Source organism: Arachis stenosperma, chromosome 7 (genome assembly GCF_014773155.1).
Source record: "Arachis stenosperma cultivar V10309 chromosome 7, arast.V10309.gnm1.PFL2, whole genome shotgun sequence".
NCBI classification, from domain to species: domain Eukaryota; kingdom Viridiplantae; phylum Streptophyta; class Magnoliopsida; order Fabales; family Fabaceae; genus Arachis; species Arachis stenosperma.
In genome coordinates, this window is record NC_080383.1 from 2,812,901 (window position 1) to 2,828,900 (window position 16,000).

Sequence of the window (16,000 nt, forward strand, 5' to 3'; positions counted from 1 at the left end):
CCATTGTATGATTAACAAATTTAATTTTGACAATAATAATAATTTTCTCTTATTAAAAAAATTATAATTAAATTTATGTATTTTGTTGAATTAAATTTGTAGGCTACAAAACTTTTTTATTATTGTCATAGACTAAGATGGAAGAATAATTTAATACTTACTGTTTGCTTTACTACTTCTCTTTCTTTTTTTTCTTTTTTCTTTTCCGGTAATTATTAAGTGTAGTTGTCAATTGTGGTCACTTTGTTGATAAAGTAAAGACGATGATATTTTTTTAGATTATTCTTATTAATCTCAATTTAAAAAAAAGAGTAATTTTTTATTTATAATTAATTTATTTCAATATTGTCAATTAAAGATCAACTATAAATTATAAATTTTGTAAATTACAACATACCACAAAATCTCCGCTACCAAGATATACAACAAAAATTCACATACAAATTAAGTCAATACGTTATTCTACTAGTTCGTGAGCTATATTGAGTTTTATTCATGAAAAAATAATTAATAATGAATTAAATTAAATTAATTCATGCCTATGTAGCTTTAAAATCTTCTTTTTGTCCAAACACTTGCCAATGTATGAATATTACTAGTACTCTCAACTTAGTGGATATTGTGTGACACTAGAAACAGTAGATGAGCAAATACACATGTTAATAGTATTTTAAATTATCAAAAAATATAAAATTCCTCCTTGGTTTAAGAGCTACTATATATGAATGTGAACTCACTCAAAAAAAAAAGTGTATTATCTATCCATATATTAGGGTCCATTTTTATGCACATTCAATTGTTCAATATATTATTAAACCATCATAAAAGCTTTCCTTTTCTACCTCATTTATTTGAAAACTTTCTTCCATAACATAATGTAATTAAAAAATTTAGCCATTAAGATTACACCTAATTAACTATCAACAACAAACCTAATCATGATCTAACCCAAGGGAAAAGCATATAAATCCTCTCCTTCTAGTAAATTACATCAAATTTTGTGTAGATTTTCTTCTTCTATGAGAAGAAGAAACTTTTTGTATTGGGTAAAAGATTTTTTTTACCTAAATCTTAAATTTCTTTAATATATATATATATATATATATATATATATATATATATATATATAACATTTAAAATTAAATGTATATAAAAATAATGTTACCTATTTTTTAGATTATAATCTTGTTGATATTTTTTGAAATAAAATTAATTTTATAAATATTTGCAACTTGCAGCGATGTAATAACGTCAAGTTTTTAATTTGTTTGAGTCTTGCTAATATGTATGGATAATAGATTTGTAACAATTATGAACCATTTGAAAAATTGTTAATGTTGTCATCTGTTAGTTTACAGCATCAAATGTCATTAGTTTTTCCTCTCCTCGAAACCTATAATAATAATAATAATAATAATAATAATAAGAGAAAATTCCACTCCCCTCGCGAGATGCTAAAATGATATTCCCCTCCATTTTATTTTATAAATGTATATTCTCCTCCCTTCTAACTTTTAAAAAACCTCATCTTTAATCCATTTTAAATTTTTTGCGTTAACTAATATTAACTTTATCCATTTTTTAAAAAAAAAATACCCATTAACAAAAATTTTATTTTTTATCATTAAATTTTACTTACCAAAATATCCTTTAAAAAATTATTCTTTTATTAATTAAATTGTATTTTTATTAAAATATTTTCAAAAAAATTAATAATTTAATTATTTTTTCTCTTCAATAATTTTTTAATTATTAAATTGTGATTTTACTTTGTTAATAATTATTTTTATATTTACTATTAATTTTTTAATATCAATATATATTATTTTAACATTAAATAAAAAAATCTTACCACTATTAATATGTATAACAATTAATATATATTGATATTGAAAAATAATCTTACTAAAATATTTTATTTAATGTTAAAATAATATATATAGATATTAGAAAATTAATAGTAAAATATAAAAAAATTGTTAACGAAAGTTTTGGTAAAATTATAATTTAATAATTAAAAAATTATTGAAGGGTATTTTAGAAAAAAATAATATAATTATTAAATTTTTTTAAAAATACAATTTAATCAATAAAAGAATAATTTATTAAAGAATATTTTAGTAAACAAAATTTAATGATAAAAAATAAAATTTTTGCTAATGGATATTTTTTTAAAAAATATTTTTTTTCTTAAAAAATGGACAAAGTTAACATTAGTTAATACAAAAAATTTTAAATGGATTAAAGATGAGGTTTTTTAAAAGTTAGAAAGAAGGAAAATGTACATTTATAAAATAAAGGGAAAAGGAGTGTCATTTTAACATCTCGTAGGGGAAGGGAGTGAAATTTTCTCTAATAATAATAATAATAATAATAATAATAATAATTCCCACCATCTACTAGGAGTCTAGACAAAAGAATACTAGATTTAAGCTAAAAATCTTTTATGTATATTTTTTTTATTAAGACGATGATTGATGATCCAATTTATATTCTCATTTCTTTTAAAGATGATGATGAATAAATATGTGCTGCCAGTGAATGCACATGTTAATAGTATTTTAAATTATCAAAAAAAAAATAAAAAATTCTTCCTTGGTATAAGAGCTACTATATATGAATGTGAACTCATTTGAAAAAATGTATTATCTATCCATATATATTAGGGTCTATTTATTAGCGTACATATTCAATTGTTCAATATATTATTAAACCATTATAAAAGCTTTCCTTTTCTACCTCATTTATTTGAAAACTTTCCTTTATAATACAATGCAATAAAAAAATTTAGCCGTTAAGATTATAACTAACTAACTATCAACAACAAATCTAAACATGATCTAAGCTAAGGTAAAAGTATATAAATCCTCTCATAGTAAATTACATCAAATTTTGTCTAGATTTTCTTCTTCACACTAAGACAAAAAAAAAAAAAAAATAGGGAAGAAGAAATCTTTTGTTTGGGTAAGAGATTTTCTTACCTAGATCTTAAATCTCTTCATATCATGATTTCTGGAAGATGTGCTGCTTGCAAAAATCAAAGAAGAAAATGCCCTTCTGATTGCATTTTTTCTCCATATTTTCCTGCCAATGATCCTCAAAAATTTGCTTGTGTCCACAAAATCTATGGTGGCAGTAATGTTGGAAGAATGCTTCAGGTTATTTTACCTCAACATAATATATAATATTTAGTAATATATACTATCTTAAAAAAAAAAAAATACTATACACTATCTTAACCTTAATAGTTAATGTGAGTATCAATACAAAATATTATTATTTTAATGTTAGTAAATGATGAAAATAGTTAATATTGAATTAAGAACATGATTTGTTTTGATAAACAAGTGTAGTTCTTTAGATTTTTAAATATATATATATTTCATAAAAAAACATTTTTTTTATGTTTACAATGTCATATTATGCTATAAATAAGTCATTTATTTAATTTCTATTCTTTATTATATTCTATAGTATTTTTCTAAAAGTTATATTGAGAAGCTATTATTGGAGTACTATTATTTGTTATAGTTATTTTTTGTTTTATTCTGGTTGATGAGTGTTGCTTAATGTTGAGGGGAGCCTTTTAAGAATATGTCATGCTTAGAAAACATTTTAAAGAAAAACCTATTATTAAAGAATTAAAAATTAATTTTTAATGTATTTATTGAATGAAAAAGATTAATAAATATTCTTAACCAAACTTTAGTTTAATTTTACTATCATTGTATATTTTGTATTAAAAAATTCTTTGACCTCAGAAATTTTCTCAACCTATACCACTAGTTATTTGCAATTTTCTTTATTGGGTATCCTTATATAATCTATCAAATAATTGCAATAATTTTTGTAAACTATATTGCAGGGAATCCCAACCTATCTAAGAGAACAAGCTGCAAATGCATTGTATTTAGAAGCAAAATGGAGGATTGATGACCCTGTTTATGGATGTGTTGGCATTATCTCTTCATTCTATGAACAAATTCAAAATGCAGAAATTGAGCTAGCAAAAATTCAAACTCAGGTTGCTTTCTACAAACTTCAAACCCAACATGTTGAAGCTGAACCAAATTCGGAGGTTTTGCAATCACAAAGCATCAATATGGAGAAATTTGAGTGGGACAATCCAACTATAACTTCATGGTTCAATTGAAATTTTTTTTAGCAAGCTTTGAATAATTGTTGAAAAAGGCCAATGACTGGTATCTTAATTACTAATAATAAATTATGCTTAATTTGGTGCTTACTTTATATCTTTTGGAAATTTTAAATTCCAAATGTTAACCATGTTCCTTTTAATTTGATTTTATTTCCGTTCTCAATATTCTAAATTTTAAGAATTTGTATACCATATATTACAAAATATTAACATCATGTGATTAAATTATCAAGTTAATAAAATGCTTGAACAATTCCCTTATTAGTTCCCATGAATTTTTTATAAATTATAATGCAATGTTCATAACTTGAACAAATAATAAAATAAAAAATTAACTCGGGATTATTAGTAGTATGATGAATGAATCCTGTAACTATATTTGTGTAGAGTGTCTCCAATGTAAATAATTAACTCAAATATTCCGCTATGAAATTTTAGGGCCTATAAATAAAAAATAAGATATAATCAAAACTCAAAAAGTTTTTAAATTTATAATTTCATATTGTGAAAAGTGTAAACTGAACACTATGTGAGTCAATTTAAAAAATACATGCTCTAACAGAGAGGATTAGGAGGAAGGTGTAGGGGGCTTCTTGCCATCAATATACAAGCCCATGGTTTTGAACCAAGACAATAGATTTCAATGTTCTTTAACCAAGTTGGGTTGGTCTAGTGGTTAGTTCACTAGTCCGTTTAAGCAAGTGTTGGAGGTTCGAATCCCGCCTTGTGCATGCAGCAACCCATTGGCCAATGAAAAACCCTTAAATGGAGCTCAGTACCGCGGCGGATTAGTAGGCTCTCGTTTATTCCTCTCTCCTCTATGTGACTGAAAATTGAAATGTATCCCTGGTAGATTCATCTAGGTTCTGTCAATTCACACGTTCATCAGTCAAACATAGCATGAACCATTTTCACTTACAAACATCAAAATATAAATTCCAAAATTTACACTGGGTTTTTATTCATTAAAAAAAATAATAATAATGAATTAAATTAAATTAATTCATGCCTATGTAACTTTAAAATCTTCCTTTTATCCAAACACTTATTAATGTATGAGTACTACTAGTACTTCCAACTTAGTGGGTATTGTGTGACACTAGTAAATGATAGTTGCACATAGAATATGAGGAAAGGTAAGGATAGCTAGTATAATGATTTTTTTTTTTAAATGAAATCTTAAATATTAAGTGAAGAACTATGAATATATGAATCAAAGATAAGACCTTTAACCTCTTTGTACACTAAATAGCAAGATTAAATAAGTGCTATGCTGGTGCTCAGTGATTCTAGCATTCTAATCCCTGTTCGTCTTTTTAGGTGTGAGGTGTACAGGAAGTACTTAGCAGCCATAAATTTTCCACTAACAATTCATGGAAAGGAGAGTAAATCCTCATCTAGAGAACTCAGGAAAGCATTACTTTTTTTTTCTGGGTAGACAAGTACTGTTTAGTTTCTGCACTAATCTATTTCACCACAAATTAACATTTAATTGTTAACCAAAAGAAGTCTCAAAATCTAACTCATCCTGCAGAGCATATCCTTCTTCCCTCATCAAACCAAGCAACCCTTCCAGCAATGCATAGATCTCACCAGATCTTTCATTTGATACATCCTTGGCAATGAAGCTTATTAGTCCTCTACTTGTTTCAATCCAGCTACTTCCACGGATCTTCTGTAACCCAATTCCTTTCAGTTTTTCCCTGATATTATCAGCTTCTTCCCATCTCCCATAACGTGAATATAGATTCGCCATAATTATGTAATTCCCAGTATTTTCTGGTTCAATCTCAAACAAATGATCACACACAAACTTGCCCATTTCTACGTCACCATAAACAGAAGCCCCATGTAACAACGCACCCCAGACTTTAGCACTTGGCTCAACTGCCATTTTGGAAATGAAATCTGCTGCCTCTGAGAGCTTCCCAGCTCGACTAAGAACACTCACCATACAAGCATATTGTTCCATCAATGGCTGAATTCCACAATTTGATGGCATTGAATTGAAGATATCCCAAGCTTCATCTACTAATCCAGAATGAGCACAAGCAGTCAATACAGCAGTTATTGTAACTGGATCAGGCTTAATTCCTTCATCTAGCATCCGAGCATAGAGGCCAAGCGCCAAACTAGCATCTCCATGAGCAGCATAAGCTGTTATAATTGCGGTCCAAATTATTAAGCTCCTACCTTGTGATTGATCAAAAACCTTCTGTGCCCCATGAATAAACCCTAGCTTTCCATAAGTATCAATAATTGCAGTTGCAACATATATATTTTGAACATAACTTCTTCTAATAGCATAAGCATGCACCTCTTTCCCTCCTCGCAGGTTTGAGAAGTATGAAAAAGATGGAAGAACGCTAGCAAGCGTGACAGCGTTCGGCCTTGAACCAGAAGCCTGCATTTCTTGTACCAAATCCAATACCCTTTCATACTGGTTATTCTGAACCATACCTGAAATCACAGCATTCCAATTACTCAATGCAGGCCTTACCATTTCTCTGAAAACAGCCATGGCTTTGTCAACAAATCCATAAACCATGTACCCTGAAATCATTGAGCCATAAGTAACCTCATCCTTCTCACTCATTTCATCAAACAGTTCTTGAGCATAATCTAAACTACCGCATTTAGCATACATGGCAATCACAGCATTGTAAAGCAACATGTCCATCTCCATTCCACTGTCATTCACCATTTGGTGAACCTCCATTCCAAACACAAGATCCCCAGACTGTCCGCAAGCCTGCATCACACTCGCAATGGTCGCTGAATCTGGCACACCCAACATCTCCAAATACAGCCTCTTACACTCTTCATAGAACCCTCCTTGCGAATACCCCGAAATCATTGAGTTCCACGACACAGTATCTCTCTCCGGCATTCCGTCAAACACCATCCGCGCAAGTACAACCTGATCGCACCTCGAGTAACACGTAACCAAAGCATTCATAACAAAAACATCTCTGTCCAAACCGCCTCTAATAACAAAGCAGTGAACCTCTTTCGCCGAATTTAAGCTACAAAACAACGAAGAAAGCGCCTTCAAAACGCACGATATGGTGAAATTATCAATGCACATGGTTTGGGTAAAAGAAAAGGTGTAAAAGAGGTCTATCGTTTTATGGAACATGCCGTTGAATGAGTAGCCCATGAGCATTGCGTTCCAGGAGAAGGAGTTCTTGCTGGGTATTTCGTCGAACACCTTGCGTGCATGGTGCATGAGGTTGCATTTGGCGTAGAACGTAACAAGCTTTGAGCCGAGGAAGTTATTGGGTGTGATCGAGAACAGGAAGAGGCGCGCGTGGAGCTGCTTGCCCTGGCGTAGGAGGCGGCGGTCGGCACAACGCTGTATGGCGGAGCCATAGGCGGCAATGTCGAGGCCATTATGGCGGAGTGTTTGTCGGATGGCGGCGAAGTGAGTTTGATTGGTCAGAGGGAGCGCCAAACGGTTACTGAACCTCATTCATTTGTTTCGTAAAGAGCTTAAAACATTATTTTTGAATTTTAATTCTTTAAATAGAATTTTTTTTTGTCTAGAATAAGTTTGTTGTAACTCGCAAACTCTATCATTTTTATAGAATTTGTCCTGATGTGACGAACTTACTCTAAAAAAAATTAAATTTAAAAAATTAAAATTTAAAAATAATAAAAAAACTATATTGCCAGCTTAGTGGATATTATATGAAACTAACATGTGACCGATGTATAAAAAATATAAAAAAATAATTCGTATTATAGTTGTATAAAAAATACGAAAAAATAATTAATATAATATTTTTTTGAAAAAAATATATCTATTATATTAATAAAAATTTTTACTTTTATAAAGACTTTTTTTTACAACTGTCATACTAATAGTATTCATACATTAATAACACTTGACTCATGTGATACCTAAGCATTGTTTGGTTGGGATAAAAGAAACTATTTTCTTTTGTCTTTCTATTTTTATTTTTATTAAATTAAAAAATATTATGTCTTGAAAGAAAACTATAATTTTCTCCAAATTTATGTTTTCTCTTAAGATTCAAATGACCAAAATTAAAAAGCAACAGAGTATAAACAACATAAATACTCGGTAGATACATGAAATTATCGTTTCTTACCTTTTCTAAGGAATAGAACTTCATTCATTTATGTTCTTGAAAATTTAACCAAATAAATTCAAGTCCACAAATTAAACTTGGATAAAGAAAATAAGAGAACTTATTATTATATCTGAAATTAACGAATTACAGTATCCACGAGAAGTGAGTAAATAAGCGATAAGATTATAAATTTATTATAACACAATTATTTAGCATATACTTAAAATTATTTTCATGATGAGCTCAAAGGAGTTATAAAATTATTGTGTTCGTCGTAAAATATGTAAAAAAATTTAAGTTAATAGGCAGAAACTTTGTATATCAAATAATCAACAAGCACTTCCAAGTTTGTAGCCTCAAAAAATTAATATTCAACTTTAACAATCACAATATATACACTATATATATATATATATATAAAGGTGGAAATTCAGATGAAGCCGACTTCACCTAAAGTTGATATCTGAGAGCTACTAAATAATTTGACTGATTTGACTAAATTTTCATCCAACGTCTCTCAGGTATCAACTTCACGTGAAGTCAACTTCACCTGAGTTTTCACCATATATAAAACAACAACAAAAAAATTTTGAGTATTGAACAAAAAAACGGCTTACATTATCTATTCAATGAAGCAAAACTCATTGATGATCATGTAAGCTTCTTGAAATTGATGATTCAGAAGAGTGATCTCTGTCTTCTCTCTCTAAACATGAGACCCTTTTGGAGAAAGAAAAGAAAATGATGAAGTCCAAAAGTTTTGCTTTGATGGCTTGATGTTCCTGTTGATGGATGATGATGATCTTTTGGTGCTGGAAATTTCTTCCTTTGGATTTCTTAGAACACAAACATTTCCATCACATTTGTATCTTTTTGATTCTGATGATGAAGACTCAGAGAAGCACCCAAAGAGGTTTGAAATATACAAAGTCATTGTTAAAATTATATCAAAGCAAGCAATAAACCTCAAATGTGTGTGTATATATATATATATATATATATATAGGTGCCTATGTTTATTCTTATTATTATTATTAATTAGTATCATATATTTTTTTGCTTCTAATTAATAATTTCACTCTATATTTATAAAAATTTTGTACACAATAAATATATCATTTATATCTATATTTATTAAAATAATATACATAAATTAATACCGTTTATATTTATATTTTTTAATATTTATATAAATTAAATAATAAAAAAAGTACAAAATATTGCTGCCCAAAATTTTTATAATAATATTGGCAGTTGAAATAAATACTTATAATGTGTAGAAAAAAACACGTGTTTGGTCAAATATTTTGGCCGGCACCGTTTGACACAAAGTTTACTTTCCCTGAGGAAGAAATTAAGTTCATATATATAAGTCAAACAGTTTATTAATTTTTTATTGTAGAATCAAACCGTGTTATTAGACTAGACCACTAGAGTGACATTGTGGTTGGCTTTCATTTTACGTGTGTTCATATCATTCATCAATTTTGATTTAGATTTTTGTTTATGATCAATTATGAGTATGTTGATCTTAAATGTTTTAATAACTATGAATTAACATTATAATGATTATATATATATATATATATATATAAAATTAAATGTATATAAAAATAATTTTACCTATTTTTTAGATTATAATGTTATTGATTTTTTTTTAAAAATATATAAACAAAATTAATTTTATAAATATAAAATATTTGCAAGTTAAGTTTTTAATTTGTTTGAGTCTTGCTAATATATATGGATAATGGATTTGTAACGATTATGAACCATTTGACAAATTGTTAATGTTGTCATCTGTTAATTTACAGCATCAAATGTCATTAGTTTTTTCTCTCCTCAAAACTTATAATAATAATAATAATAATAATAATAATAATAATAATAATAATAATAATAATAATAATAATTGATACGTCACCCTTATCCTCGGTTGCACCAGAAAGCTCAGCACGAGAGCCAATGAGCTCGGCACCCGTATCAACCACCCGAAATACTCGGCACAAGCTGGTGTTACATCAAGCAAACTCGGAACAGGAGCAGATAAGCTCGACCGCGCCCAATCGCATAAAGCGGCACGTGCATCCAAAAATCTCGGCCCATGATCAGGAACCGAAGCAGCATTTTCCAACTGAGAATAAGAAACGTGCTCAACTGGTTTACAGCACCAAAACAGAATATCATAACCAACCTATAATCTAGGACTTATCCATATGAAAACGGTAAAACAATCTCTATAAATCCGGACTTATAGTCTCAGCTGAGATCAGGTTCAATCATCAGTTTTCACACTCACTTAACCACCCTCAGTCTCTTACTTTTGACTCCAAGTTCACTTATCTCACTCTCACTTAATTATTCTCTCTCTTTTCTGAGATCATTACTAACTTGAGCGTCGGAGTATCTTTTGCAGGTATTCCCGCCGCGGTGTTTGATCCCGGCCGACGTAAAGCTCTTCCCCTTCACCGGCGATCTGCGCGGAAGTGCTTGAGCTCGGCCTCCAGTGTTCGGACGAATCACTTGGCGCCCACCGTGGGGCCGGAGTACATCTAACCCCACTTCTTTCTTTGTTTAGTCTTCTACCCTATTTTGTAGGATTCCCGATCCTCGAACATGGCTGACAAGGAAAGCCCACAACTCTCACAAGATGACCTCCTAGCTCGAATCGCCGAGCTGCAGGCGGAAGTACGAAGAATAGCCGAGTTGTCTACGCAGAACAATGGAGAAAGTTCCAAAAACTCGGCCCAAGGTGCTACAGATCCCTTGAACATCGCCCCGCCAAAGGAAAAGCTCACCCTAGACAACCCTTTCTCCGAGGAGATCACGAATTACCAGATGCCGAAGAACTTTACACTGCCCACTGCGATGGAGCCATACAAGGGATTCGGCGACCCCAGAGCTCATGTGAAGAAATTCCAATCGATGATGTTCTTCAACGGCCCTAAGAACGAGCCCGTCCTTTGCCGAGCGTTCCCTACCTACCTCGACGGCGCTGCGTTACTCTGGTTCTCCAAACTTCCTGAAGGATCGATTTCCTCCTTCGAAGACCTCGCCAGATCATTCATTGACTATTTTGCTGCATCGAGAATTTACGTACATGGCTCGGACTATCTCGGCACCATCAAACAAGGCCAGCATGAGAGCCTGAAGGATTACATGACTAGATTCGCGGACGCAACTATGGAGATCCAGGATCTAGACCCGGCCGTCCACTTACACGCCCTCAAGGCCGGCCTTAGGCCCGGCAAATTTCGGGAGACCATTGCCATAACAAAACCAAAAACCCTAGAGGAATTCCGAGAAAGAGCGGCTGGACAAATGGAGATTGAAGAACTCCGGGAAGCCCAGAAATCAGACAAACAACCACACCGGAGAGATGAGGAAAGGACCTTCAGATCTCCAGGCAACAGGGACACAAAGAAACCTCCTAAGCCAGCATCAAAGTACAACACATACACCAGATTCAACACCAGAAGAGAAAACATCATCAGAGAAATCCTCAACGCCAAAATCATAAAACCACCAGCCCGAGTAGGGAACTATCATGATCAACGATTTGTGGACAAGACAAAACATTGCGCCTTCCATCGGAAGTTCGGCCATACCACAGATGACTGCATCGTCGCGAAGGACCTCCTGGAAAGACTAGCACGCCAAGGTCTCCTGGACAAATACATCGAGACCCGGAAGAGCAAAGGAGGAAACTCGGACAGGGCAGAGCATAAGCAAGCAACGGCTGACGACAAAAAAGAGAGGATCACTCCTGATCCGCCAAGAGGAGTCATCAAACACATATCGGGAGGATTCGCAGGCGGAGGAGAAACAAGCTCGGCCAGGAAGCGGAGCTATAGAGCAATGCTGGCAATCGAAGGAACCATACAACCAAAGAAGGACAAAGGACCAGACGTCACAATATCCTTCAACCAAACAGACTTCAAATCGGCAAGCCCTAACCTCGACGACCCCGTGGTAATTTCAATCCAGGTTGGAGATCTGTTGGTAAGAAAAACATTGTTAGATCCAGGTAGTAGTGCTGACGTTTTATTTTACTCTACGTTTACTAAAATAAAATTATCAGAAAAATTAATACAACCCTCCTCTGGAGAGCTAATTGGGTTCTCCGGAGAGAGAGTCCCCATCATGGGACACATATGGCTAAAGACCACAATGGGAGAGATCCCTATGGCAAAATCGATTGATATTCAATACCTAATAGTAAACTGTTACAGCCCTTATAATATTATACTTGGGAGACCCGCACTGAACACATTCAGGGCAGTGGTGTCCACGTTACATCTGTGTGTCAAGTTTCCAGTGCAGGAAAACAAGATCGCTACGGTGTATGCCGACCATCAAGAAGCTCGGCAATGCTATAACGCTGGTCTAAAACCAGTACAAACAAAACAGGAAGCTCGGCCCCAGGTCCAAGCCATCCAAACGTCTGCCAACACAGCGACACTAGCCGATCTTGACCCAAGGGAAGACCTCGGCGAAAGACCTCGGCCAATGGACAATCTTCAACAAGTAACACTAACAGCAAACAACAACCAATGCACATACGTTGGAGAAGCGTTAGGAGGGGCAGAACGAGCAAGACTCATTCAAATACTGCGTAAGAACGCCGACCTTTTCGCATGGACACCAGATGACATGCCCGGGATAAACCCCGAAGTCATCTGCCACAAGCTAGCAATCGACAAAGCAATCCGACCAGTCGCACAAAAGAAGAGGAACCTCGGAGAGGAGAAAAGACAAGCAGCACTTGAAGAAACCCAAAAGCTCCTCAATGCAGGTTTCATAAGAGAGATTCGCTTCACCACATGGTTGTCCAACGTGGTAATGGTAAGGAAGAGTTCAGGTAAATGGCGCATGTACGTCGACTTTACAAATTTAAATAAAGCATGTCCTAAAGATGCATACCCATTACCTTGCATTGATAAATTAGTTGATAACGCCTCTGGTTTCAAAACTTTGAGTTTTATGGATGCATACTCTGGCTATAACCAGATTCTGATGCACCCAGAGGACCAAAGCAAAACGGCTTTTATAACAGAACATGGAAATTTTTGTTACAAGGTAATGCCCTTTGGCCTAAAGAATGCAGGTGCGACGTATCAAAGGCTAATGGACAAGGTATTCCAACAACAGATAGGCCGCAACATGGAAGTCTACGTGGACGACATGGTAGCAAAAACACCAATGCAGGGGTCGCATTGTGACGACTTAGTAGAAATCTTCAGACAAATCCGAGCATATAACATGAGACTCAATCCAGACAAATGCGCGTTCGGAGTACAAGGAGGGAAGTTCCTGGGATTCATGTTAACATCTCGAGGCATCGAGGCCAACCCAGAAAAGTGCAAGGCCGTGCTAAACATGACAAGCCCAAGAACAGTAAAGGAAGTCCAGCAACTTGCAGGACGAATAGCTGCCCTGTCACGTTTCCTACCTGCAGTGGCAAACCGATCTTATCACTTTTTTCAGACATTCTCTAAAGGCAAGAAGTTCACCTGGACAGACGAATGTGAAAATGCCTTCACCAAACTTAAACAACACCTGACATCACCACCAATCCTCCAGAAACCCGAGACAGGTAACCCATTATATTTATACTTATCAGTATCTAACCATGCTATAAGCTCGGTTTTGGTAACAGAAACAGGAAAAAAGCAAAACCCAGTGTATTTCATCAGTAGGGTACTGCAACCAACAGAAACAAGGTACCCGAAGATAGAACAATTGGCACTGGCACTAATTACAACAGCAAGAAGACTGCGGCACTATTTCCAGAGCCACACAATCATAGTACGAACGGACCAACCATTAAGGCAGATACTAACCAGACCCGAGCTCGCTGGCAGATTAATAAAATGGTCGGTCGAGCTCTCCGAGTTCGACATCCAGTACGAATCAAGGAAGACACTGAAGTCACAGGTGCTAGCCGACTTTATATCAGAGATGACCGATGACACGCATAATACGGAAGTCAGTTGGACCATACATGTAGATGGAGCATCCAACAAGGAAGGCAGTGGAGCTGGGATACTACTCAAAGAAGGAGACAAAGTGGTGGCCGAGCAATCACTACAGTTCCGCTTCAACGCAAGCAACAATCAATCAGAATATGAGGCCCTACTCGCTGGACTAAAGCTCGCCCCTCAACTACAAATACCTCGAATAACAGTCTACTGCGACTCCTCGTTAGTGGTACATCAAATAAAGGGCGAATTTCAGGTAAAAGATCCTTTGTTAGAGAAATATTGGCTCATAACAAAGGATCTAATTTCAAAATTTAAAGAATTTGATATTATTCATGTAAACCGAGAACACAATACCAGGGCCGACGTGTTATCTAAACTAGCCACAACTCGGCAAGCCGGAAACACGTCGGCACTGTCCCAGCTAACGCTTGACAAACCGAGCTTTGAGCAGGATACAATTCTGAGTATTACACAGGTCCCAGATTGGCGAACACCTTTTTCCAATTACATTAACACAGGCACTATACCAAATAACGAGCCGAACTTGCCACTCTTCCGACGAAGAGCAAGCTATTATACAGTGCTAGGAAACACTTTGTACAGACGAGGGCATTCACAACCACTACTCAAGTGCATTAGCAACGAGGAGGCCGAGGAGGTCATGGCCGAAACACACGAAGGAGTCTGCGGCAACCATACTGGCGGCCGAGCATTAGCAACAAAGATCCTGCGCACAGGATATTATTGGCCGACGATAAAGCGAGATTGCATCTCAAAAGTCAAAGCGTGTGATAATTGTCAAAAACACGCCACACTCTCAGAGACCCCGGCCGAAGAACTCCATACCATAGAGGTAAGCTGGCCTTTCGATAGGTGGGGATTAGATATCCTCGGACCTTTCCCGAAAGCGCCAGGCCAGGTAAAGTTCCTTTTGGTTTCAATTGATTATTTTTCTAAGTGGATAGAGGCACAACCACTAGCACACATAACGGCAGAAAAAGTGCGATTTTTTCTATGGAAAAATATCATATGCAGATACGGTATCCCAAGAGAGATAATCTCGGATAACGGGAGACAATTTACAGATCATAAGCTCGCCACCTTTCTAACAAACTTTAACATCAAACATCATTTCAGCTCAGTAGAGCACCCGCAAACTAACGGACAAGTTGAACCGGCTAACAGAATTATCTTGCAGGGGTTAAAGAAAAAGCTCGGCGACGCTAAGGGAGAATGGGCCGACCTCATTCCAGAAATTCTATGGAGTTACAATACCACCATTCAATCTGCCACAGGAGAGACTCCTTTCAAACTGGTATATGGCGCAGAAGCACTTATCCCAGTAGAAGTCAGCGTCCCAACATTAAGGACCGAGCTCTATGATGAAACAAATAACCTACAAGCTCGGACAGCCGAGTTGGACCTTGTAGAAGAAGAAAGAGATATTTCCGCCATAAACCAACGAGCCAGAAAACAATACCTAGAGCAAAGACACAACAGAAAAGTAGTTCACAGGACTTTCAACAATGGAGACCTCGTACTCAGACGCACAGAAGAAGCCCGGAAACCTCCGGCACATGGCAAGTTGGCGGCAAACTGGGAAGGACCTTTCCGAATATTTCATAATCTCGGAAAAGGGGCTTACAAGCTCGAAACTCTTCAAGGAGATCAACTTCCAGGAACATGGAACATCTCCTCCTTAAGAAAATATCAGTCATGATGTAACATATAATTTGTGAATGATGGTACTCTTTTTCCCC

At 34.6% G+C, this 16,000-nt stretch overlaps 3 protein-coding genes across 3 annotated transcripts; 2 read left to right on the forward strand and 1 right to left on the reverse strand.

Annotated features, from left to right (window-relative positions):
- Window positions 1–3,005: 3,005 nt before the first annotated feature.
- LOC130940610 (LOB domain-containing protein 23-like) lies at window positions 3,006–4,153 on the forward strand. Its single transcript, XM_057868808.1, has 2 exons — window positions 3,006–3,158; window positions 3,866–4,153. The coding sequence occupies exons 1-2, from the start codon at window positions 3,006–3,008 to the stop codon at window positions 4,151–4,153; spliced, it is 441 nt and encodes a 146-aa protein (XP_057724791.1).
- A 1,213-nt stretch (window positions 4,154–5,366) lies between these two features.
- On the reverse strand, window positions 5,367–7,631 carry LOC130941211 (pentatricopeptide repeat-containing protein At2g37310-like). Its single transcript, XM_057869630.1, has one exon. It carries the CDS (start codon window positions 7,629–7,631, stop codon window positions 5,655–5,657), a length of 1,977 nt encoding a protein of 658 aa, XP_057725613.1. The 3' UTR covers window positions 5,367–5,654.
- A 3,241-nt stretch (window positions 7,632–10,872) lies between these two features.
- Window positions 10,873–15,960, forward strand: LOC130941212 (uncharacterized). The gene has a single exon (XM_057869631.1). It carries the CDS (start codon window positions 10,873–10,875, stop codon window positions 15,958–15,960), a length of 5,088 nt encoding a protein of 1,695 aa, XP_057725614.1.
- Window positions 15,961–16,000: the final 40 nt, after the last annotated feature.

What these genes read in the sequence shown, in the direction of transcription:
- LOC130940610 (XM_057868808.1), top strand. Translation starts at nt 3,006, where the DNA reads ATGATTTCTGGAAGATGTGCTGCTTGCAAAAATCAAAGAAGAAAATGC. An exon ending in ATGTTGGAAGAATGCTTCAG is followed by an intron (nt 3,159 to 3,865) that starts GTTATTTTACCT and finishes ACTATATTGCAG; the next exon opens with GGAATCCCAACCTATCTAAG.
- LOC130941212 (XM_057869631.1), top strand. Translation starts at nt 10,873, where the DNA reads ATGGCTGACAAGGAAAGCCCACAACTCTCACAAGATGACCTCCTAGCT.
- LOC130941211 (XM_057869630.1), bottom strand. Translation starts at nt 7,631, where the DNA reads ATGAGGTTCAGTAACCGTTTGGCGCTCCCTCTGACCAATCAAACTCAC.